Source organism: Petaurus breviceps, unplaced genomic scaffold (assembly GCF_028583685.1).
Source record: "Petaurus breviceps papuanus isolate PSGF00001 unplaced genomic scaffold, PetGlider_PUasm1.0 90977, whole genome shotgun sequence".
NCBI classification, from domain to species: Eukaryota; Metazoa; Chordata; class Mammalia; order Diprotodontia; family Petauridae; genus Petaurus; species Petaurus breviceps.
In genome coordinates this window covers 44,595,610-44,620,475 of record NW_027187391.1, presented here as the reverse complement: position 1 = coordinate 44,620,475, position 24,866 = coordinate 44,595,610, and the positions used below count along the sequence as shown (strand labels likewise).

At 37.2% G+C, this 24,866-nt stretch overlaps 1 protein-coding gene across 1 annotated transcript in view; it reads left to right on the top strand.

Annotated features, from left to right (window-relative positions):
- Nucleotides 1–291: 291 nt before the first annotated feature.
- AFG1L (AFG1 like ATPase) overlaps nucleotides 292–24,866 on the top strand; it is a 190,347-nt gene continuing 165,772 nt past the window's right edge. Inside the window, exons 1-2 of the mRNA XM_069077098.1 lie at nucleotides 292–576; nucleotides 17,587–17,810. Coding sequence (XP_068933199.1) covers nucleotides 426–576; nucleotides 17,587–17,810 — 375 coding nt within the window. The 5' untranslated portion in view covers nucleotides 292–425. The remainder of the gene's footprint in view (nucleotides 577–17,586; nucleotides 17,811–24,866) is intronic.

The window sequence follows — 24,866 nt, the reverse complement described above, 5'->3', positions numbered from 1 at the left end:
TTTAAGCATTTTAAAACATTATTCTGAGGAGGGGGTCCACTGTCCTCACCAGAATTCCCACGACAATTAAAAGAAAAACAAAATTAAGAACCCCAGGATTAGAATGATCTCCAAAATCTCTTCTAAGACTAAATGCTCCTAAAAAAAAAAAACGCCCCAACTAGATGCAGGGCACTCTGGGGGTTGTAGTCCGGGGCCCCTATCAGTTCCAGGAAGAGAGGAGTCTGCCCCAACGGTGGCCGGCGTGGCTCATTTCGCCCCTTAGGTCCCAGGGCTTCCTGTGTGCGGTTCAGGTTCCTCAACCAGTTCATTCCTGACTCTGAGGAGGAGCGAGCACCAGGCCGAGGAACCTGATTGGCTTCGTTTGTTCCCCTGTCCTTCCTTTGGTTTCAATAAAGTTTTTTCGCCCCCTTTCCCTCTCCAAGATGGCGGCTTCCCTGTCGCCCTGGGTTACTCTGAGGCCCCTGGTGCAGAGCCGGATGCCGGGCAGATGCGCCTTGTGGGGGGCTCGGGCGGCGGCAGCCATCGCCGCCCCCTCCGCCCCTGCGACCGCCCCCGGGAGGTCCCCTCGGAAAGGTCAGTGACGGAGCCTCAGGGAGGCGGAGCCAGGATGGAATGGCCGTGCAGTACCTGTCCTTGCTGGTCCAGGGCTCAGTCCCATTGGGTTTCTTGGCCTCTCAGAGCTGTGGTCTGATGGAAGGTGGCCATGCTGAAGTGGGATTCCTGAGGGGGCGAAAGGATGAGCTGCATCTTCCTGGGATGGTGGGAAATGGGGAAACCTTGAGGCTGGATGCTTGACCTCCTTGATGGGTCACGGTCACGGCTATGGCCAAGATCAAGGTCATGGTCACCGCCGGCTGTCAATCAAGTCTCAAGTCCCGGGATTCATTCTGCTTTACAGATCAGTACCTCAAATTAGGGACTGGTACTCAAGTTCTTACCTAGTTCTGGAGGGTGTCTTCTGAGCGGGCTCAGATGTTCAAGTCAACTTGACACTTGCTAAGATGCTCAGGGATTCCACTTACCATCATAAAGTTGTTATGGAAGAAATAGCTCCTTTCTGAGCTTGTGCACTGGGTAACTACAGCTAAATATGTATTTACAACAAAGCAGAAATTGTGGATGTAAAAAAAAAAAAGACCCTAGGTTTTATTATTATGCTCGGGCATAAAGTGAGAAAGCCTGAACAATCATGATTCTGACCAGGTTTCTTAAGGGCAAAATTAAGTCAGAGTAACAGAGGAATAATTCATTTATATATTGCAATCTTGTACATTCCTCTTAGGCCGTAAAAGTTAAAGAGAAGCTAGCTCTATAATCCCATACTTCCTTCAATGTCACAAAAGTTGAACAGACTTTGTTCAATAGTTATAATCTCCTACATTTCCTAAGGAAACAAACTTTATCATATCAATTCTATATATAAAACTAAGTCAGGTTACAGATTAAACTACATTTAGAGGAATCACAAATAGTCTGATTGAGGTGGAGGATTTATTTATACATCTCAACAAGGAGTAAGGGACATTTGATATTTTTCCTCTGGCTTCTTAAATAAGGATAAGGCTTTAATGTTTTATGTTAAGGCTCTGAGTACATCTAGACATTTAGGTACTTGCCTAAATTGTTTAGGGTTCTAAGTACATTTTTACATGCCATGGGACAGGTTTTGGTCAGATGAGGTTAACATTAACCAAAAAAATGTAGGAAGACTAAAAGGAAATAAGAAGTTCTCATAACAAAGTTGAGAGACACACCTCTGTTCTAGAAGTTTATATTTTTCATCACCACCATCCTGACCATTTATAAATACTACTCTTTATTTCCTTCTCTTTCAAACCATTTCCCCCTCTTTTTTCTTGTTTTTGATCTGGATCTGTGATTTCATCCCTGTAGAAAGCTTCTGTTGAATTAACTCCCCCTTTCCAGTACTCATAAGTAACTATTTCTGCAATTTACAGGCATAGATAGTTGCCTGGGGGCACAGAAAAGTTAAGTGGCTTGTCCTCTTTGTTATAAGGAGCAAACATGGAAGTATTTGTGCAGCTTCCTCTAGGAATCACTTTCTGCTCCCTTGTTCCATCTATTATTTCTTGTTTACTGATGCAGTGTGTGATTCCTTCAAAACAAGGCTCATGTTCTTCCTCCTGCCAGAAGCCTTTTTCTGATGCCCATAGTTGTTAATGTTCTCCCAACCCCTGAAATTATTTTTATTTACTTTTTCTATATTTTTTATTTGCTTATTTATGTACATATATTGTCCTTACCCCAAACCACCCCTAACCCCTACCTTGGTGAAATGTTAGTTCCTTGAAGTTAAGAAATATTTTCTTTTTGTCTTTCTATTCCCATTATTTACTGTAGCTGTTGGCACATAGTAAGCATTCACTAAATGCTTATTGAATTGACTCTTGTTAGAACCAGAGAATTAGGGGCAGCTAGGTGGCATAGTGAATAGAGCACTGGCCCTGGATTCAGGAGGACCCAAGTTCAAATTCGACCTCAGACACTTAACACTTACTAGCCTTGTGACCTTGGGCTAGTCACTTAATCCCAATTGCCCTTTCTTCCCTCCTCCAAAAAGAAGAAATAAAGAACCAGAGAATTATAGAATTTTCAGAGCTAGAAGGGACCTTAGATATCTTCTACTCTCTTTCCCACTTAGTAACAGATGAGGAAATTGAGGCACCTGGTTAAATGCCTTGCCTGATGTCCTATGAAGAGTCAGGTTTAATAGCATCATAGTTTTAGAGTTGGAAAGAATCTTAGAGGTCTAATCCTGTCATTTTGCACAAGAGTAATTGAGGTCAAGAGGTTGTGACAAAAAACAGCAACAAAAAAACCAAGGGATAGTGACTTGCCTAAAGTCATGTAGATACTAAGTGACAGAACCAGGATTTGAGCCCAAGTTCTCAGACAACAAATCCAGAAATTTGAGTTTATGTGTGCTTTAAGGTTTTGCAAAAATGCTGTTCTCACTATGATGCTATAGTGCTGTGAGTATTGTCCCTTTTTACAAATGCCCCAAAAGGGACTGTGAGAAGCTAATGGTCCATGGTCACCCAACTAGTAAGTGCCTAAGGTAGAATTTGAATCCAAGTCCCTTGACCCAAAGCTCAGCACTTATTCTCCTCTGTCTGCTGACTCCCAGTTCAGTTTTGTTCTTCTTTATTGCTCGGCTATTAGAATGTAAGATTCTTGAAACCGAAGTCTGCCTTCTTTCTGACTTTACACGTAATGCTTATTGAATTGAATTGAATTTACCTGGTTATGTTCACAAGTAGCTTAACTTCTCTGCCTCAGTGATATTCACTGAATTAATTTACTCCTTGTTGCCATTGCCACCACCCTCATACCCTCTTCACTAGTGTACTCTGTTCCTGAAAGATCCTCCTCTCTCTACCCTCCTTCATCCAGAATGGTCAGATTGAACTTTACCCTTTTGCCCATTCTGTTCTCTGTTCAGAAATCTATAACTTCGTGCTGTTGCCTACCAAGTTAATCGCAAACCTCTTTGCTTGGCTCCTTTTGCTTCTAGCCTTTTCTCATAGTATTTCTTTCTATACTTTTTGTCCTCCAAACATGCCTCATGCTTTCCCACCTTTGCCTCCGTTTGCAATATTCCCCCTTTCCATTCTTTTATCTATTCAATTCCTACCTAGGCTTTAAAAGGAAACAATGATTATCACATTCTTAATGAAGCCTTTCTTCATTCCACATACCCCTATGAGGCCCCTTGGTGTGATATTTTTGTTCATGGAATCTCAACCACATTTAATTTTACATCTCTGATCCTATTTTACACCAATGACCTTGTATATTATTTTGCATTACACTTGCTTATGTATCTGTAATTACTCCCTCTTAGAATGTGTGAGGTCTGGGATCTCAGTCTTATTTAAATTTGTGCATATAAGGGTTACTGAATAAATGTGAAACTTAGTTGAATTAAAATAAAACATTATCATGATCTAGTCAAATTTTAATATCTAAAAGAACAAAATACAAATAATGTTCCTATTTAAAAACTGGAAAGGCATTTTCTTTATCATTTAGCCAGGTTGTTCCAGAAGTATTTGTGTATATAGTATTTTTTCAGATATTTATTATTGATGATTCTAGAAGACTGAAGGCATACAAAAAACTATTACTGTGTTTTTTTTTATGAGGATCAAATAGAATGATCTATGTAAAGCATTTTGCAAACCTTAATATACTATATATATGTTAATTTTTTTTATGGTGATTTTTGCTGAACTATAACTTCCCGTGGAGGCAAAGGGAGAAAAGTTGCTTTGGATGCTCATGTCTAGGTAGTTCCAAATATAGGGACAGGAGAGGAGAGGAATCTTCAGTCTTTAACATATTCCTGTTTGCACTCTTCTGATGTTTCGTTTCCTACTTCATTATCCAAACAAACTAGAATGCTTGGCAGCATGATCTCTGCTGGAAGGAACTTTCAGGTCATAAAATAGTTATTCAGTCCTGTGATTTCAATGATACTAATGTTAATTGTTGAGATCTAATTATGTTTTAGACCCTTGTGTAGGAAAGTCATTTCTTTCCATATACTGTTATATATGACTTATGCACAGTATCCAAGTAATATGTTGAATAATTACATATGTATAGCATTTCCTATTTTGAGACCTTATTCATTAGTATGAGGACCAAAGAATAGTTTACATTAATTTAGGTTTTTCCACAAAATATATCATAGTATGGTTATTGTGTTCATATACTTCATTGCTTATATTTGTGTAAAAGTGAATTTTGCCTGATTTGCTGAAGGCCTTCCTCTAGGTATTTTTTTTTTTAAAGATGTGATGGGTACCAGTGTAGCACTTAGATTTTCCATTTATTATACTCATTACTTATTATTTTCAAAACATAGATTTTGTTAATATCTTTTGTTTTTACATGCCCTATATCTCTCCCTCTTTCCCACTTAGAAAGCCATTTCTTACAGCAGGTTTTTTTAAAAGGAAGAAGAAGGAGGAAGAGGAAACAAATCCAGCAGAACTGATCAGTACTTTGAAAAAACCTATCATTATGCACACACATACACATGTACAACATATGTTCCACACCCGTGGACCATCCCCTTCCCCTTTAGCTCTGAAAAGGCATGGGAGGAGGTTTCTTCTCATATCTCTTCTTTAAGACCAACCTTGTTCTTTGAAATTTTGCAACATTCATTTTCTCTTTTTAAAAATTCATTATTTTAACAAGCATTTATTTTCTCTCCTGATCTCTCAATTGAATACTTTTTTAAAAGAAAAAGAAACTCTCATAACAAATATGTATAACTCAGGAAAACAAATTTCCACATTATTAATGTCTAAAAATGTAAGTCTTGTTTTCATTTTAAGTACATCACTTCATTGGCAGGAAGTGAGTGGCATGTTTCATCTTCAGTCTTTTGGACTTATTGTTTATCATTGCATCGATACATCGATAGAGTTCTACAGTTTTTCACAGTTGTTTTTCTTTATAGGGTTATCATTATCTAAATTGTTTTCCCACTTTTCACTTCATTTCATAGAGGTCTTCCCTGATTCCTCTGAATTTGTCAATCTCATCATTTCTTGTGGCATCATAATATCCATTTACATCCATCTATCTTAATTTGTTTAGCCATTCACTAATAGGTGGGCACGCCCTAGTTTCCAATTTTGGACTACCATGAAAAGAGCTGCTATATTTTTGTGTGTTTAAGTCCCATTCTTTCTTTGATTTCTTTAGGGTATAAGCCTAGTGGTTGTATCAAAAGGTATGTCTAGTTTAATGACATTGGGGGCATAGATCCAAATCACTTTCCATAATGGCTGGATCAATTCACAGCTCCACCAACAATATAATAAGTGCGACATTAACGTTTGATGTCTTGGTGGTTGTTCTTTCCATTTACGTTGTAGTCATCATGTATATTGCTTTCATTTCTTTGCTTACTTCTCTTTAGTCAGTTCCTGTAAGACTTTCCCCAATTCTCTGTATTAATTATTTTCATCTTTTTTTTTTTTTTACAACACAGTATAATATTCCATTACATAAAGTACCATACTTTCTTTAGCTATTCCTCGATCATTGGACATCTGTTTTGTTTCCACAAAATAGAAACTTTTCTCTGCTGCCACAGAAACTGCTTTTTGTAAATGTTTTGGTTTGTGTGGAGGTTTTCTTTTTGTCAGTGATCTCCTTAGGGTATATACCTAACAGTGGGATCTCTGGGTCAAAGATTATGAACATTTTAGCCACTTCATTTTCATAATATCCCCATTCCAATATTATTGTTCTCACTATGTGACTGGGCATCCCCTCTTCTGATCATATGTTTTCTGGATGATGTCCTACTGCCTACCTACTGCCCACAAGGTTTAAGCCTTTTTTTCTTACCATGTATCTTTCTGTTGCTCTTTGGATCACTCACAATTTCAGTTACTCAGATTGTTGTGTCATGTATTTACAGCTATATAGATTCAAGAATGAAGGACACAATAAGATTAAATTGAAGCATATTGTTTAAAAGATGAGTTTTTATTTTGAAGAGTACTTTGGGGTTGTTGAAAGCATTTTATGATTTATTGAATGCAATCCAGCTTTCTTTTTCCTGCTCAGTTCTCTGGGGCCAGTTTACAGTCTATATGTAATGGACTAATATTTATAGCCGTATTCTGCCACACACATCATTGTCTGGCCAGTAGACATCTGTTTGTGTGCCTGTATAAATATTTTTGAAACATCATAATAGGAAATTTGGTTTTATGAATAATTCCTATAATTTTCCACTACAATCAAATTGTAATTAATTTCCTATAGTGAATTTTTGGGATTTGATAGTGTGTAAAAATTTGGTTAACGTTTACTTTGCATTTAAAATCATAAGATGTTTGAAAATAAAGAAAAAGTTTAATTTTGTGATAAGGACCCATATTTCAATTTTATTTTTCTCAACATTTTAATCTTTCCTTTTCTTGATCTTGGCTTCACTTTTCGTCATAGTCTCCCACAAATCTTTTATGCTTTAGCTTGTTTTTTTTAACAAGTTTTTTTTTTCTTCCAGGTTAATGAGAATGAACTATTTGTCAAGAAAAGAAGGGAATAGTCAAAGGAAAGGGTTGAAGGCAAATGCCATTTGGCTGGGAAATTGTGGGAAACTTGCGTATCTCAAATTAAGTCTCTGAATGTTGATTATCCAAACCTCTTTCTTAATTGACCAGTTGGAGTAATTTGAAATCTCTCAGAAAAATGTGATATTCTAAATTCCATTTTTTGAACTGGGAAATGAACTATACACATGTACAGAAGAGAGCTTAGGGGACATAGTAAATGACATACTGACTAAGACTCTTGTCCTGACACTAACGAGAAAGTCAGATTATGTGGAAATCTACTATCTTCCCTGTACTTTTTCCCATGTCTCTTTTTTTTTGCTAAGAAACTTAAGTCAGACAGAGTTGTAGGTATTAGCTTTTGATTATTAGTTAAGACCTCAGCAATTTTTGTATTTTTTTTCATCTACATAAAGAAAAATATATCAGTTTGAAAATAGAGTACTTCCCCCCTCTCCCCATGAGGTTTGTGTTGAGGAAATAAGTTTTTTTTTTTTTTAAAGCAATTGGGGGTAAGTAACTTGCTCAAGGTTACACGGCCAGTTATTTTGTGTGGGTGCTAAGTATCTGAGGCCAGAACCAATCCCAGGTCTCCAGACTCCAGGGCCAGGGCTCTTACTCCCTATGCCACCTGGCCACCCACAGGGAAATGTTTTAATGTAAGATTAAGCACTTTGCCAACTGAATTGGTCTATCATCTTTTGTTAATCATCATAGTCATCATCATTAAACCTATGAATAAAGTACTATGCTAGATGATGTGTGATTTCTACTAGTATTAGTTAACTTTTTCTTATGCTAATAAATAACGTCTCCTTGACCCTGTTCAGTCATGTCTTATCCTTTGTGACCCCATTTGGGGTTTTCTTGGCAAAGTTCCTGGAGTGGTTGGCCATTTCTTTCTCCTGCTCATTTTACAGATGAGGAAACTGAGATGAACAGGATGAAGTGACTTACCCAGGGTCACAGAGCTAATAAGTGTCTGAGGCCAAATTTGAACTCAGAAAGATGAGTCTTCCTGACTTTAGGCCTGGCACTTTAATCCACTGTGCCTGCTAGCTGTTCTTTAAGCCCATTTCTCAGTTGCTATAGCTGCTGTAGAGCTTTATCTAATAACATTAAAGCTTTCTGTTCAAATGTTCCTTCTCAAATGGCATTTACTTCCTAGAACTTTTGTGGGAGCATAACATAGTAGTCTAGGGTTTATTTAGCAAGCTACTTACTTTCATAGGAATAATCCAGTTCAAGCAGGTCCCGCACTCCTGGGGGTGCAGGTGATGAGATAAATGGAAGGGACAATGGTGGAAGTCAGTGCCCAAGAGGAGAATTCTTTAGCATGAACTTCAGGAGCCTAAAAGTGAATTGGCTTACAATAGAGTAATTTGCCCTTACGGCCAGTGAACTTTATGTTCTTTGTTTTGGAAGACTTTGAGTGCTGTAGCTGAGAGAGAATTTAGTTTATCCTTCTCCCCTATACTGGAAGGCCCTATACAACATTTCTGACAGATGGTCATTCAGTTGTTCAACAAAGCCTGAGAGTTAGAGAGCTTACTACTTTTCAAGTTTATTGTGGTAGCCTAGTGAAATTAAGCCCCTTCCCTCTGTTGGAGGAGGGGTGACAGGTAGACTGAAACTTCTGAAAGGGCTAATGATCCCCTCTATATGTGCCCCCTGACACTAAAGGAATTCTATCTACCCCTGTGTTTATCCTTACTTAGCCTATTCATGACTTGTATTCAAAGGTGCCTGGGGTCTGCTTACCCTAGATTACCTTTGTCAAAGGCTAGAGTTCTCTTTGTCTTTTTGTAAAATCCTAGACCCTGTTTCCCTCAGGCCATTCCCAACAGGTCTCTAGTCTGGATAGAACAGTTTTCCTGAGTTGCAGTTAATCAAGGGAACGCTTTTATTTAGGATAAATTTTCAATTATGTACAAAATTGCTGAGACCTTCGTAATGGTTAAAAATGATCAGATCTTAAGATTGTGATCGATTGAAGCTTCATTTCCTTAGCCTTGTCTCTCAGAACCGAAACAAGACAGTGACCCAGTGGGTCTGGGTGAGGCAACTCTCTGTATCCTTTTGTGTGAGTGAGTGTTCCATCAGGGGTTTGTATGCTGTTAATAAACTTTGTAGTTAGATTAGAGGTGGGTATAACTATGTGGAAATTTCTGTGCCTTAATATTCAGAGCTGGATTAACTCATCCATTTGCCTTTCTGGCCTTTGTCAGAGGCCTTGATCTCTACCTTAACAGCTTCCTGTATTTTCTTTTCTTATTTTTATTTTCTTATTCTGAACTAGGCTACTCTTATCTTTTGTATAAGTACTTTGGCCCCAGTATCTATCACTTTCATTCTTTTGTTGTTTACATTTAATTTTTCTTTTATTCCACCCCCAACCCCCATTATATCTAGGCAAAAATTTTTAGCATTTGGTTTTTTTTTTAATTTTAAGTTCCAAATCTTCTCCTTCCTTTTTTTCCTCCCTTCTGCCTTCTGTGAGAAGGAAAGCAATTTGATAGTTTATACATGTATAGTGATGCAAAACATTTGTGAAACATTGCAAAAGAGAATGCAGACTAAAAAAATAAGAATAATGAAGTTTAAAAAGTATGTTTCAATCTGCATTCAGAGTCATCAGTTCTTTCTTTGGAGATGGATGGCATTTCTATAAGTCTTTTGGAATTATTTTAGATCATTGCATTGATCAGAATAGCTAAGGCATTCACAATTGAACATCATACAATATTTTTGTTATTGTGTACAATGCTCTCATGGTTTTGTTCATTTCACTTTGCATCAGTTCATATAATTCTTCCCAAATTTTTCTGAAAGCATTCTGCTCTTCATTTCTTATAGCACAATAGTATTCCATCACAATCACATACCCCAACTTGTTCAGCCATTCCTCAATTGATGGGTATCCCTTAAATTTCCAATTCTTTGTCACCACAAAATAAAGCTGCTATAAATATTTTTGTATGTAGAGATCCTTTTCCTTTTTCTTTGATCTTTAGGATACAGACCTAGTAGTGGTATTTCTGGGTCAAAGGGTATGCACAATTTCATAGCCCTTTGGGTATAGTTCCAAATTGTTCTCTTTATTTCTTTTCATTGCTTTGCTGACTATTCCATTTTTCACTCTCCCTTCTTCTTTTCCCTTTCTTCCTCCCCCCCCCCTTGGTTACTTGACCTCTGTACCCCCTAAGCATTACCTGCTCACACCCCTAGCCAGTTAACCTCTTCTTGGAACACTATATTTCTTTACAGCTTCTCCTTCATGTCTTCATAACACAATCAAGTTCTGTGAGTTTCCTCTTAAAGAGTACACCCTCTACTTAGTAAAAACTGAAGCTCCTTAAGCCTTTATAGACTGTTATTGGTTGCTGTTGACAAAGAAATTCAGGATTTATATTTTATCACAGACAACTCTAGTCCTCCATCTGGGGTGTCTTCCCTAAAATTTCAGTCATTGAATTGGGTAAGGGCATTTCACTTTATCAACATAAGATATTTACATCTTTCTTAGAAATGAGTTGACCAAACTACAAGTTATTAGCAATATAGAGTTTGACTGCCAACTTAAATATCTTTAACGTTCCTATGAATGGATAGTCTTTCATTCAAGATTTGAACAGTTTTAATCTTTTGATAAACTGTCCATTGAAATGACAGCAGTAACAGTGTACCTTAAAAATAGTTGTTAAATCCTGTTTTCCATTACCTGTAGAACCTTAAACAATTAGGCAATTATTAAGAACTTCAAAGAGAAATTAGCATTATTTCCTTGCCTTTTTTATTTTCTGTTTTTATAGTGAAAAGTATTGGATTAAGGGCAGAGGACCTGGTTTTGAATTCCATTATGCTTATATGAATTTGGTTATGCAACCTAACCTTTTGGGCTTTGGTTTCCACATCTGTTAAATGAAGAGATGAACTATTTCAGGGATTTTTAACCTGGATTTAAAAAAAAAATTTTTTTTTACAGCTTTATTTCAGTGTAACTGGTTTCTTTTGCAATCCTAATTATTTTATTTTATGCATTTAAAAACATTATTCTGAGAAGGGATCCATAGGTTTCGCCAGACTAAGGAGCCCATGGCACAAAGATTAAGAACCCATGATAATCTCTGAGGTCCCTTCCAATTCTTTTTTTTAACTTTATTTTTTGCTTTTTGGAGGGGGGGAGGGTAGGGCAATTGGGGTTGACTTGCCCAAGGTCACAAGGTTAGTAAGTCTTAAGTATCTGAGGGCAGATTTGAACTCAGGTCCCCCTGACTCCGGGGCTCGCAATTTACTCACTGCGCCACCTAGCCGCCCCTTACTTCCTTCATATTTTAAGGCAGTATTTACCAATGTGTTATCTTGAAATGTAAGGTGCTGGGTTGTTTTGGTTTTTTTTTCCTCTTAAAGCTTTATACACATGGAATACTCCAGATTAACTAACTTCTAAAGGGAGAGAATGGTAACCAGCAGGCATTCAGTTCCAATTTTCATAATTGTTCTATTTAAATCAGAAGCACCTTTTAAGGCCCCTAAAATCAGCCTTCCATAAATGAAGGTAAATCATCTTGTGATGTATTCCTTGATGATGGCTTATGTTGTCTTTCTGAAGAGTTTAATTATGATTTGATTTTCTTCTTTTCTATACTTTGTTTATTCATCAGTGAACCAAACCTAGGTCTTGAATGTCGATGGTAAGTCTGACTTTTTGGGTCATTGATCTGTTTCCATTTTATAAAAAAAAATTGCTTTAACGTTTATCTGTGAGATATGATTAGGACATAATAGAGTATAAACAAGCTGCCTATGACCTTACCATAGACTCTCTCATTGTAGCAGGATATTTCTGGTCAGTGGCCACTGTTTATACTTTCTTACAATCAGTGTAACACAGAAATAACTCATGAATAATTGTGAACACATCATTTGAATAGATGTTTAATAAATATGCATTTAAAAAATCTAATTACAGTAATGAAGTTTACAGCTGAAATTTTAATTCAGCCCTTTAGAAATATTAAAAGTGCTTTTCCTGATTGTGCATTTTTCTCACAGCAGTGGGTAAACATTTTAAACTGGAAATCTAGATTCCTTATATAGTATTGATTTCATTTAACTAAGTGTATGTTCGTTTTGGCAACAATTTTCTTTCTCTTTGTGAAGGAGCTGCAGTTCCTTTTATTCCACAGTTGTTCATTTTGATCAGTTTTGTTTAAAGAGTAGTGAACACATGGAATGGGAGACTAAGAGAGAGGGTGAAGTAGTGACTTAACCAAGAATTGTTGAACAATTCACTTAACAATCCTCATGTTTCAATTTTTTCATCTGTAAAGTGGGAATAATACTTAGAAGATTGTTTTGCGGTTCAAATGACAGTGAATGAATAAATGAAAACTGTATAAAAGCATCTTGAAATCTATAAGTGTATGAAAATGTACAGTAGGGATAGAAAGGCATAAAGAAAAATTATGCCAGTGACACTAATAATATTGAAATGTCAGGGATAACAAATTCCTGATGGAATGAACTTAGATCTCATCATTGAGGGGAGTTCGATTCTCATATTAGTAGGTCCTCATTTATTCCGGAGCATATCTGAGGGCCAAGACAAACTGCTAATCCATAGAGGATACTATTTCTTCTGGAACAACTCTTTCCTGAGTAGATTTCCAAATGCTCTGTATCCCAAACCTTTAACACAGTGCTAATACATAACTGACTCTTAATAAATGCTTAGTGACTGATTTTAGGCATCTAAAAACTACATCCAGTAGTTGCAATGTCAACTACCAGGAAAAACTCCTATTCTAGAAGCAACAGTGGATTGTTGGTTGGATGGAAAAGAAGAACTCTTAGGAGAGGCAGACTTTTAGTGAAAAGGCAACCAGCCTTGGAATCAGGAGTCTAAGTTTCAGTCCTACTTCTACTATTGACTAAATGTCATTTGGGCAAATTGCTTAATTTCAGGTGTCAATATCCTCACTTATGAAATAAAGGATTGGGCTGAGAATCAGGGGCTCCCAATATGGGATATGTGAATTTTTCTTTAAAATATTCTGATAACCTTCAATATAATTGGTGTCCTTTGTAATCCTATGTATTTTATCTTATTGATTTAAAAAAAGAAAACAAAAAACATTCTGAGATGGTGTTCTGTTGGCTTCACCAGACTGCAAAAAAATTCTGAGACAGAAACAAGGTTAAGAACCCCTGGACTAGATGAGTTCCTAGCTCTGAAATACTTCAGGTCTGTCTAAGTCAATGGTTCCTAGTGATTAATAGTAATGAGCACTGATACCTATGCCTAGGCATAAGCACTCTAAGGCAGGAAACTGAAAATGTATTTGTAATACATAGGACTCACACTGTTGGCTTCTGCTTAACTGTATTCTATTAAAAATTCCAGGACTTTTTGCATGAATTTCCATTCTGTACTCATGTAATTAATTGATTTTTGGAGCCCTAATGTAGGACTGTCCTCAAATGAATCTATGATCGTGTTGATGTAGATATTCCCTCCAATAAAGCAGATTTTAGCCCATCTGTGCCTTTCTATCTTAGGTTACCTTGGTCCTCATCACAGGGGGATTTTTCCAATGGATTGAGGTGGAGGTATGTCTTTATCTTTTGACATCATAAGGATACCAGGCAGTGTTCTACAGTGGAAAGAATTGACCCAAATTCTGTCTCTAGGATAAATCACTTAAATTCCCTGGGTTTCAGTGTCTAAACCTTTGAGGTCTCCAGCTCCAGAGCCATTATCCCTAGATCCAGTGAAGAACAGAGCTTTTCTGTTGGTTATCTCTTGCGCTTGTCATGTGATAATCCCATTTTCAGAATGTATATTTCTTAATTCCTTGTAGCTCCTAATTCTATTATATTGTAGCCTGTAGATAACTGCCCTGTGCCTATTACCTTCTGCATGATACTCATTTTTAATTCTTCAAAGACTGTAGCATTCCATGATTCATAGAGATATAAAGCAGGACTTCTAGTTTGAATTTTTTTTCCACCCTTTTGGGCTTGACTTCTGATTTTATTGGCATAAGTAACACCTCCTAAGAGGCAGCTAGGTGACTCAGCAGATAAGAGTGCCAGTCCAGGAGTCAGGAAGACCTGAATTCAAATTCAATCTCAGACACTTACTAGCTGTGTGAGCCTGGGCAAGTACCTTCACCCTTTTTGCCTCAGTTTCCTTATCTGTAAAATGAACTGGAGAAGGAAATGGCAAACCATCCAGTATCTTTGCAAAGAAAGCCACAAGTGGATCATGAAGATTTAGACATGACTGGAATGACTGACCAACAGCAAACTCCTAAGGAAACTCTATCTGCTCATCTGTATCAGTACCTACTATGCAATTTGGAATATTAGTTGCTTGGGGCACTGTGAAGGGACTGGTTCACAGACACTCTAAGGCTGGCTCTCTATTCACTACTCCATGTTGTTTCTCTGATGGTGAATTATGTGTGTTAAAATTCATCTTACTAATTTCTATCCATTTTACAAAAACATCTTCTGTTGAGATATTTTTGAATCTTGATTGTCATCCAAAATACTACCAATCCTTTCCAATTTTGTGCAGTTATGCAGATTTGATAAATATGTCTTATTTTGATTTTAAAGTCAAAACCCTAAGATCCGGGGCAGCTAGGTAGCTCAGTGAATAGAGCATGGGCCCTGGAGTCAAGAGGACCTGAGTTCAAATTCGGCCTCAGACACTTAACACAAAAACTAGCTGTGGGCAAGTCATTTAACCCCACTTGCCCTACCCTACCTCCTCCAAAAAGCAAAAAAAAAAAGCCCCCAAAACAATTAGATCCTATGTCTTTATTTTGTCCCAAATACAGTTGTTTATTCTGTTTTCCAGAAAACTTACATTGTCTAGTTACCTAACTTTTTTCAAGCTGGTTATATGAAATGTGCCCATTAATAGATTTATATAGAGATACATTCCTTTGCTGATTTTATAGTGGAAGGGTTAGTAGTGGTAGTAGTGTTTATTTGTAGAAGTAGTATCAACCTAGAAGGGTGAAAAAGGCTGAGCAGGATCAATTTTGGCCAATTTAGGAGGAGAGGAGTTTCGAGTTCTGGGTGCTGAGTTGTGAGGCTGACATTCATATCTTGACTTGGCATTGTGTGGTTAGATCTTTTGGAAAATGTAGCTTTGGAACGTCTCAACCTTGAATTTCCAAACTATGACCAGTTCTTTGAAAACAACCTTGAGTTACTAAAATCAACTTCTTGGCCTGTGTCTTCCTACAATTTAACTTCTTTACAAGTTTTTGAACTAATTGAAATCCAAGCATGAAACGTTGAAGAAGCTGGAGTCAGACTTGTTGCCTTGAACTTTTCTAGTCACATACTGTCTAGATATGAAGAAAGATGACTCAGTAGATAAATGTTTCCTTACTTAGAAAACACTTTGTATTCTAAGATGTACTATTACATATAAATGAAGGAGATTATTCATATCATCACTAGATGGTGGGATACTATGTTATCACCCATGTGTAATAATAAGTTTTGGGGCAAGGGAGATGCTTGAGATGTCTTCTCTGAGATTAATAAAGAACAGTGTGGACTTTTCTGGGCCTCCAGAGATGTGTGTCAATGTTTGCACCAGAGTGGGTGGGACTTCTGAATGGCATTTTCCCACTGTCCTTTTAGAACACAATAAGATAAATTAATACAAATCAAAATAATATGACAACAGCATCACATAATTTGTGTACACTGAACTAGTAACAGATTTAATTTAGTGCAGCTTTTGAGAAGTCTTTTGTGTTCCAATTTATACAGCTGCTATCAAGGCCCAAGCTGGCCAATCTCTCAGCTAGCCTTGAGAATCTAGTTTGATTCTGTTTTTATTTCTGCTGCTTCTGTGGTGATTTATTTTATCTTCAGTGAGACTTGGTTTCTTTCTCTGCAAAATAAAGTTAGAATTTTCATGCACTGAACAAAGGTGTTAGAGAAATCCTGAGTGAGTATATGTAAAGCACCACAAATCCAAAATACTACACGCAGATCGTTTTACTCACCACGATCCTGTGAAGTAGCTAGTACAAATATTTTGGTTCCCATGTTGTACGTGAGGAATTTCACGTGTAGAGACTGAGTGATTTGCCTAAGGTAGAGAGTTAAAATCAGAGTTGTCCATTCTTCTTTGGAGCATGCTATGTTTTACATACATTTCTGTCATCCTTAAAATAAATTTAAAATTTCATCGTTTCCCAAACTCAGTATCTTACCAGCATTAAAAAATTAGTCCTTCTTTTGCAAGACAATGATACTATATTTATAAATTTAACTTCTGAGAACAAATGTGTGTGTATGCATACATATGTATGTATATGTATCATACATGTACATCTATCTAGTGTATTATTAGAATAGTTTTATTCTCACTAGCAACAATTATGAGGGAATTTTTAAAGTTTGAGTTTACAAGCTTTGTGGTGACAAGAGTCAAAAGATTGCTCTTAATATTCTATTGTAATACCTGATTTATTTTCATTTTCTTGAGTATTTTCTATTGGTTTCACATGTGATCATAAAGACTTAGGGAAAATACTACAGATAACTTTAATTGGGTAGACAAGGGACTCTGCAGTCATCATAGCCTAAAATAATTTGCATATGCAGATTTGAATATTTTTTTCTGGACTGGAAGGTTTTTATGACTGTCTAAGGAAGCAATCCCTTTATCTTCAGTCCAGAGGCGTAAGGGGCAAAAGGGTGTATGATACAGGAAATCACCTAAAGAGAGGGCCTTTGGAAAGTCCTGATCTTAACTCCTCCACTTCCAGAAGTGAGCTCCATCCTTGTCCTCAACTCTGTGGTGCTCTGGTCAGTCACCATGGTTGAGAGCTGAGACTTCAGAATTGACCAAGGCTTTCCATGTTATGGGGTTTAGGTGCAGTCAATTTGTTTCTATTTAGAGGGTGGTTTTACCCATTTCTTTAGCAACATAAGTTATAAAGTACATTATAATTTGGTACAAGCAATGGCTGGCTTGCATGGTAGAGTAATGGGAAGGAAATATTTGAAACAGAGGTTATAAAAGCACAGGACATTAATAAAATTTACAAAAAATGAAGTGTATTACAAGGAATGTACTGAATGAAATACAATGTATTGTATTTTTTTTTTTAAGCAATCAGGGTTAAGTAACTTGCTCAAGGTTACACGGCCAGTTATTTCTGGGTGTGGTGCTGAGTGTCTGAGCCCGGGATTTGATCTCCAGGTCGTCCCAACACTGGAGCCGGTGCTCTTACTCGCTGAGCCACCTGGCCGCCACAATACAATGTATTGTAATTGCTTGTACCCAAATGGACAATAATGCTAAAATGTATGGACATTTAAAGTCTTTTTTTTTTTTTTACTATATAGCCATTGATGGACACATGTGGAACATTTACAAAACATGTTCCTTAAGGAAAATGTTAAAATTTGTCTAAAATTTCTTTTACAGCTTATACAGTTCAGAGCACAGAAAGCGTGACTCCAAATACCCAAACAGATGCCTTTTCAAAAGCTTTGGCTGTTTGCAATGGACCATTGGAACACTATGATTTCCTAATCAAGGCTAACGAGATAAAGGAGGATGAACACCAGAGAAGAGTTGTGCAGACTCTGCAGAAGTTACATGAGACCCTTAACGGATATGAAATTGAATCCAAAAACCCTTTCTCAAAGGTGAGATTTGGGAGGGGGTGAGCCAGGGAGGATTCATTAATAAGGCACGGCTAGATAAACTAGACATCACGGTCCTTCATGAGGTCATCTTCAGATTAAGGAGTGAAAGAACAGTGGAGATTTGCAGATTTATGAAACTCCAGAATCATTTCACTTATTGTCTTGTGTTTCTTTAAACAGCTTTTTGCCTCCATAAACAGTTTTGAATTTTAAGGTTTTTGAAGGAAGGTATAAGATAGTATTGCTTTTTTATTGTATCTTTTATTATATATTAGGGCCATATTCTAGACCTGTGATTTCACTGGTGTCAGGACTCCCCTGGGAGGTACATCCTCTGCGAGTACAGCTTAAAGCCTTTTAAGAGAGTTGTGAGGCAGCTGGTGGTGCAGTGAATCAGAGCACTACAGTCAGGAAGACCTGAGTTCAAATTTGACCTCAGACACTTAAACAGACACACTAGCTGTGTGACCCTGGGCAAATCACTTAACTCTATTTGCCTCAGTTTTCTCATCAGTAAAATGAGCTTGAGATGGAAATGTCCAACCACTCAAGTATCTTTGCCAGGAAAACCCCAAAAGGAGTCATGAAGATGACTGAAATAACCAGACAACAATAAGAAAATGGGGATAACAGCGCTTGCCTCCCAGGATTTCTGTAAGGACCAAATAATATGATATCCGTAAAGCGCTTAGCACTCTACTTAACTCTTAGTGGGCAATTAATAAGTGCTTATTCTCTTTCCCTCCTCTGTGGAGCACTGAAAGGCCCAGGGTTACACAAACAGTATCTGTCATGGAAAGACTTGAACCATCCTCTGGGCTCTGAGGTCAGCTCTGTTCACTATGCCATGCTCCCTCTTGTGTATTACATATTATTATCTTAAAATTTCATTTTAAAACTTCAGGTGATGATTATAATTTTACATATTCTTAAACTAATTAGTATACTTAAGTGATTTTCTTTTTTTGTATGTGGTAGATAGCTATTAATTACATGTGGCACTGTGGAAACAACACTAGCTGTGAAGTCAGAGGACCTCTCTTGAAGCTCATTTCTGCTTCTTACCACCTGTGGGACCTTGAACGGCTCATTTAATCTCAGTTCCCTCATTTCCTCATTGTAAAGGAGGGCTTTGGACTGTTCTGCCTCTGAGGGTCAATCTCACTTTAGCTCTGTGATCCTCAGACATGGAGTAGATGCTTTACCTACCTTGCCACTATTCCAAACTCAGCCCTGAATTGATATTTCTGTAAATTCACAGGAAGGAGAATATGCAAGTATGTGAATCTGTTGTTAAGTCTGGGGAACACTAATGGCTTTACATGTCCTAGAATCTAAGAGCTAGGAGGAAAATTACAGACCTTTGACATAATGATGCAAATTGAATTGCTAGGTTTTCAAATACAGTGATACTTTGGTATGGTTAGCGAATGGCACACTTTGGATAAGTTCTGGTTAACTTAGTATTTACTTTTAATCTCATCCCATTCCACAAACATTTTTTAAGTGTCTGCTTTGTATAAGACAGTGTGCACTTACCTCTCTTCCTCCCTCTTGATCTGTAATGCTCTTCCTCCTCACCTTCAAGGACTGGCTTTCCTGGCTTCCTTCAGGTCTTACTCAGATCCCAGTTCTGTAGGAGGCTTTTCTAAGTTTTCCTTATTGCTATTAACTCACACATACAGAAACTTCTATCTGGTGTGCATACAATTACTTGAAAATTGTGTCCCCCATTAGAATGTAAGCTCCTGGAGGACAAGCCTTGTCTATTTGCTTTCCTTTTCCACTGTGCTTGTCACAGTACTTGAAATATAGTAAATGTTTAGTAAAACATGACCTATGTTATACATAAAGCCTTTCTTAATCTCCCTCCCCTCATTACCATATATATGGTAATATATTATCTATAATATATATTGTGTTAATATTAATATATTATATATATATGTATATTTGTACCTATGAATGTTGGTCTATGCTGTCTCTCCCAATAGAGTGTAAGCTCCTTGTGAGCATTGACTATTTTACTTTTGTCTTGGTTTCCTAAGCACCTAGCTCAGTTGCTGGCATAGAGAAGATGCTTGTTGATTGATTAATCTCAGTCTTTTCTTTCTTTGTTGCTTATTGTTTTATTTTTAGTTTCTTAACAATGTGATCAATTCTGCTGATTCAGTTTTTGGTTTCCTGGGAATGGACTGAGGAAAGAATTAACATGCTTCACTGAACACACTCACTAAACCCTCAGATACCTTAGTATGGTGAAAGATATTTCTTCCCCTTTTTGAAATTCCATAACTTGAATTTTCTTTACCTTAATCTTTTTTTTCATGAAAACTTTTTATTTTCTTGAGATCTAAGGTCATCTAGGCTCATATGGTTTCATTTATGTTTATTGTTAGACCTCAGCCTATAATAACTTTTTCAGAGTTGCATTAACTTTCTGAAGTCACAGAATCTCATTTCATGCATAGGAAAACACAGTTGGCTAAAGGAACCTTTGTATTCTGGGGTTTTTTTTTTTGGCTTTTTGGAGGGGGGAAGGCAGGGAAATTGGGGTTAAGTGACTTGATCAAGGTCACACAACTGGTAAGTGTTAAGTGGCTGAGGTGTATTTGAACTCGGGTCCTTGTGACTCTAGGGCTGGTGCTCTATTCACTGTGCCACCTAGCTGCCCCTAACCTTTGTATTTTGAAGAAATTAATGCATTCCCCCAAAATAAGATTTGGTAAGAATTTGGAACTGAGAAAGACAATGATTTTCTATTTAACTCTTATTTCAACAGAAACCCAGGTACCAGTGAGCTGCTCTTCTCTCCGCCCCCCCACCCCATTTCTTTCAATGTATTTTGTAGTTACTCATGTGGATATGTTGTTTCACTCAACGTAAATCCCTTGAGGGCAAGACTGTTGCACCATTGCCTAGCACAGTGTCTAGCACATAGTAGATGTTTGGGTTTTTTTCTTCCCAAAATATACTTTTATTTATTTTGTTAAATATTTCCCAATTACATGTAAAATTTTTGTAATAAAAAATTTTTTATGTTAGGTTCCAAATTTTCTTTTCCCCTCACATCCCTCTCCACTTACACCCCTCTCTGCCCCCTGAGAAGGCAAACAAATTTGATATCAATTATGCAAACCATATTTCCATATTAGCCATGTTGCAAAAGAAAACACAAAATAAAACAATAAAAATAGAGAAAGTAAAGAAAGCATGCTGCAGTCTGCATTCAGACTTTATCAGTTAACTTTCCAGAGGTAGATAGCATTTTTCATCAGGAATTTTTTGGAATTGTCTTAGATCATTATCTTAATCAGAGTAGCTAAGTTTTTCACAGTTATCCTTAAAATATTGCTGTTACTGTGTAGAATGTTATCCTAGTTCTGCTCATTGCACTTTGGTAATCGTTTAATAAATATTTTTTGAGCGAATGAATGAATCTGTATTATAATATGTATTCTAACTTCAAAACCAAACCTTTGACTTATCTTGGGAAAACAGACCTTTAAAAGCCATATTGGCTAACCCTTTAGCAGAATACAAACCTCCATAAAAATTAAAATCTTGATTCTAGATTATTAGAATTGAGAGGGACCTCAGATATCACATAGTAAAACTCCCTTATTTTACAAATGAAGAAACAGTCTAAGAGAGATTATCACAATATCACAACATTTTAGAATCTCAAATGTTGTAAAGGACCTCAGAAGTCATGTAGTCTAGCCAGTAGCTGAACACTCAGTTGATCAGCATTCTTCAAGTACCTACTATGTGCCAGGCATTGTAGGAATCCTGTCTGTCATTTATTCAGCAAGTGGTCATCCAGCCATTTCTTGATCTCTGGTGAGACAAACCCTTTATCTCTTGAGGCAGCTCAATCTTCTTCTCTCTCTCTCTTTCTCTCTCTCTCTCTCTCTCTCTCTCTCTCTCTCTCTCTTTTGCTTTTTGGAGGGGGCAAGGCTAGGCAAGTGGAGTTAAGTGACTTGCCCAAGGTCACACGGTTAGTAAGTATTAATTGTCTGAGCCCGGATTTGAACTCAGGTCCTCCTGACTCCAGGGCTGGTGCTCTATTCACTATGCCACCTAGCCGCCCCCCAATATCCTTTCAGATAGCACTAATAGTTAGGCAATTTTTCCTTATATCAAATCTAAATCAGCCTCTGTAACTTCCACCCAGTGTCCCTAGTTCTGTTCTCTGCACTCAAGCAGACTGTCTGATTCCTTTTCTCTATAACATTTAAAAAATATCCGGGCTTCCTCAGCCTTTTCTTCGAGAGGATTAAACTCTCCGTTCCCTTCCGTTATTCCTTGTATGACATGATCCTGAAGCCCGTCATGGTTCTGGTTGTACTTGTTTGGATGCTCCACTACTTACTGATGACCTTCTGGGACTGTGGCACCAGAACTGAACATAATACTGTACATCAAGTCTGGCCATAGTGGAACACAGCAGGATTATTAGTTCCCTCCTCCTGGATGCTATGCCCTCCTTGTGTAGTCTTAAGATCATACTAGCTTTGGCTTCCATAACACACCATTAATGAATTCATTAAAATCCCCTCATTTTTTTCAAGTGAACTGTTTATTAGTCATAATTCAACCATCCTATACTTGTGAATTGATTTTTTGTGCCCATGTGTAAGACTTTACATTTTAAACATATTAAATTTCAACCTATTAATTTTGGCTTTATTTTTCTAGACCCAGGGTTCTCTTTTTTTTTTTCTTTTGGAGGGTGGAAGTGAGGCAGTCAGGGTTAAATGACTTGCCCAAGGCCACACAGCTAGTAAGTGTAAAGTATCAGAGGTCAAATTTGAACTCAGGTCCTCCTGATTGCAGGGCTGGTATTCTGTTCACTGTGCCACCTAGATGCCCCTAAGACCAGGGGTTCTTAACTATTTTTTTGTGTTGTGGTTCCCTCTGGAAGTGTGGTGAAGCCTTTGGATACTTTCCCAGAATAATGTTTTTAAGTAATTTAAAACAATTCTACCTTTTAGTTAGAGATGAGTAAAAATAAAGATTTTAATATAAATTCATGGATCTTCTGAAATGTATCCATGAATGCCCTTTTTCAGAAAATTAGGACAGAATTTGTTTTTTGGCTGGAAGACCTCTCCTGTCTCCACAATCTTTCCAAGATCATGAGATCTTAGATTTGTTGTTGGAAGGAACTCTAGAGGTTTTCTAGTCCAGCTTTCTCATGTTACAGTGACTGAAGACCAGAAAGGTTAAACATCTAATGCCCTTTTGATTGTCATATCCTTTCATAATAGCTTCATTCTATTTTTTACTTTAGCTCTCCTGACACTTCTTATATGACCATGCATGCATTTGTATTCAGCATCAGTTATATTTCATTTTAAAGTCCAGGTTATTAGATGAGTTCACTGTCCATCCCTGTAGGTCTCCTTAGACAATAACACCCATACTTTCACATTTGAATTCTCTTTTTGTCTTTAGGATGTCATTCTTGAATCCTCATCCCTTCAGCACCAAGGTCACATGCCCTATTGGTTTCATCCATGTTCTAAGCTTTTTTTGATACATGCTAATGGAAAAAAAATTCACTATTGTTTGAAACAATATTGTGCATTTAATAGTTTTCGATTACTTATGCTTCTGAGAAGGAGAATGCATTGCCTGGGCTAAATGTTAAGCTTGAGGATTAATAAACTAAGACATATCAGGAAGACAGTTCTTAACAAATATTGGCCTATTCCCTAAAGGTCAATATAGTTCTGGGTGTGGGTCTCAATTGGTGAGGGCCAGGGGGCTATCTTGGCCAGAATCTGGCTTTTCTTTTTCTTTTCATTTTTCAAATGCTTTATTAACTTCTGATTTACATCATTCATTTCCCTGTTTTCCCCCACCTACAGCCCCAAAACAGCAGTCCCACAGGATATCCCCTCCTCCAATCTTCTCTCTTCCATATCTTCTCCCATACCCCCTTCGACTTTTCCAGTAGGGCATGGTGAATCTCTATGTCCAAGTGTCTGTATATCTTATTTCCCAATTAAATGTAAAATAGTATTAATAATAGTGTGTGTGTGTGTGTGTGTATATTTTTTTTTTAAACATTTGATTTTAAAACTTTAAATTCCAGATTCATTCCCTTCCTCCTTTATCACCCACCCTTACTGGGAAGATAAGCAGTTCAGTATAGGTTGTACATGTGTAGCTAATGCAAAACATTAACATAGTAGATATATTGTAAAAGACTGACTATATTTCCCTCCCTCCTATCCCACCTCCCACTTGTTCTGTTCTCTACTTTGATCCTGTACCTTTTCAAAAGTGGGTGCTTCCAACTTCCCTCCACTCCCTTCTATCATCTCCCCTCTCATTCCCTTCCCCCCTACTCTCCTATAGGGTGAGATACCCTATTTAGTGTATATGTCATTCCCTCCCCAAGCCAAATTCAATGACAATAGGGTTGACCCATTCCCTTTTGCCTTACTATTCTTCCCCTCCATTGTAACCATTTTCCCTTGCCTCTTCTATATGAGATAGTTTACCCCATTCTGTCTCTCCCCATCTCCTCTCATTATATTCCTCTCTCACCTCTTAATTTCACCTTTTAAGTATAATCCCTTCCTATTAAATTGGTCCTGTGCCCTCTATCTATGTATACCTGTAAACATATATACACACATTCACATATGTATTCATATACTGTATACCTCCGATATAGACATATATATTTATTTCTATTCCCTTCAACTATTTTCATACTGAGAAAAGTTTCATCAGTTACAATTATCATTTTTCCATGTAGGAATGTTAATAGTTGAACATCGATAAGTTCTTTATGATTTCTTTTCCCTGTTTAGCTTCTCATGCTTCTCTTATTTCTTGTATCTGAATGTCAAATTTTCTATTCAACTCTGGTTTTTTCCTCTATTCCACTAAATGACCATATTTTCCCCTGAAACATGATACTCAGTTTTGCTGGGTAGGTGATTCTTGTTTTTTTTTTTTAAAGCAATTGGGGTTAAGCAACTTGCTCAAGGTTACACGGCTAGTTTTGTGTGTGTGTGTGTGTGTGTGTGTGTGTGT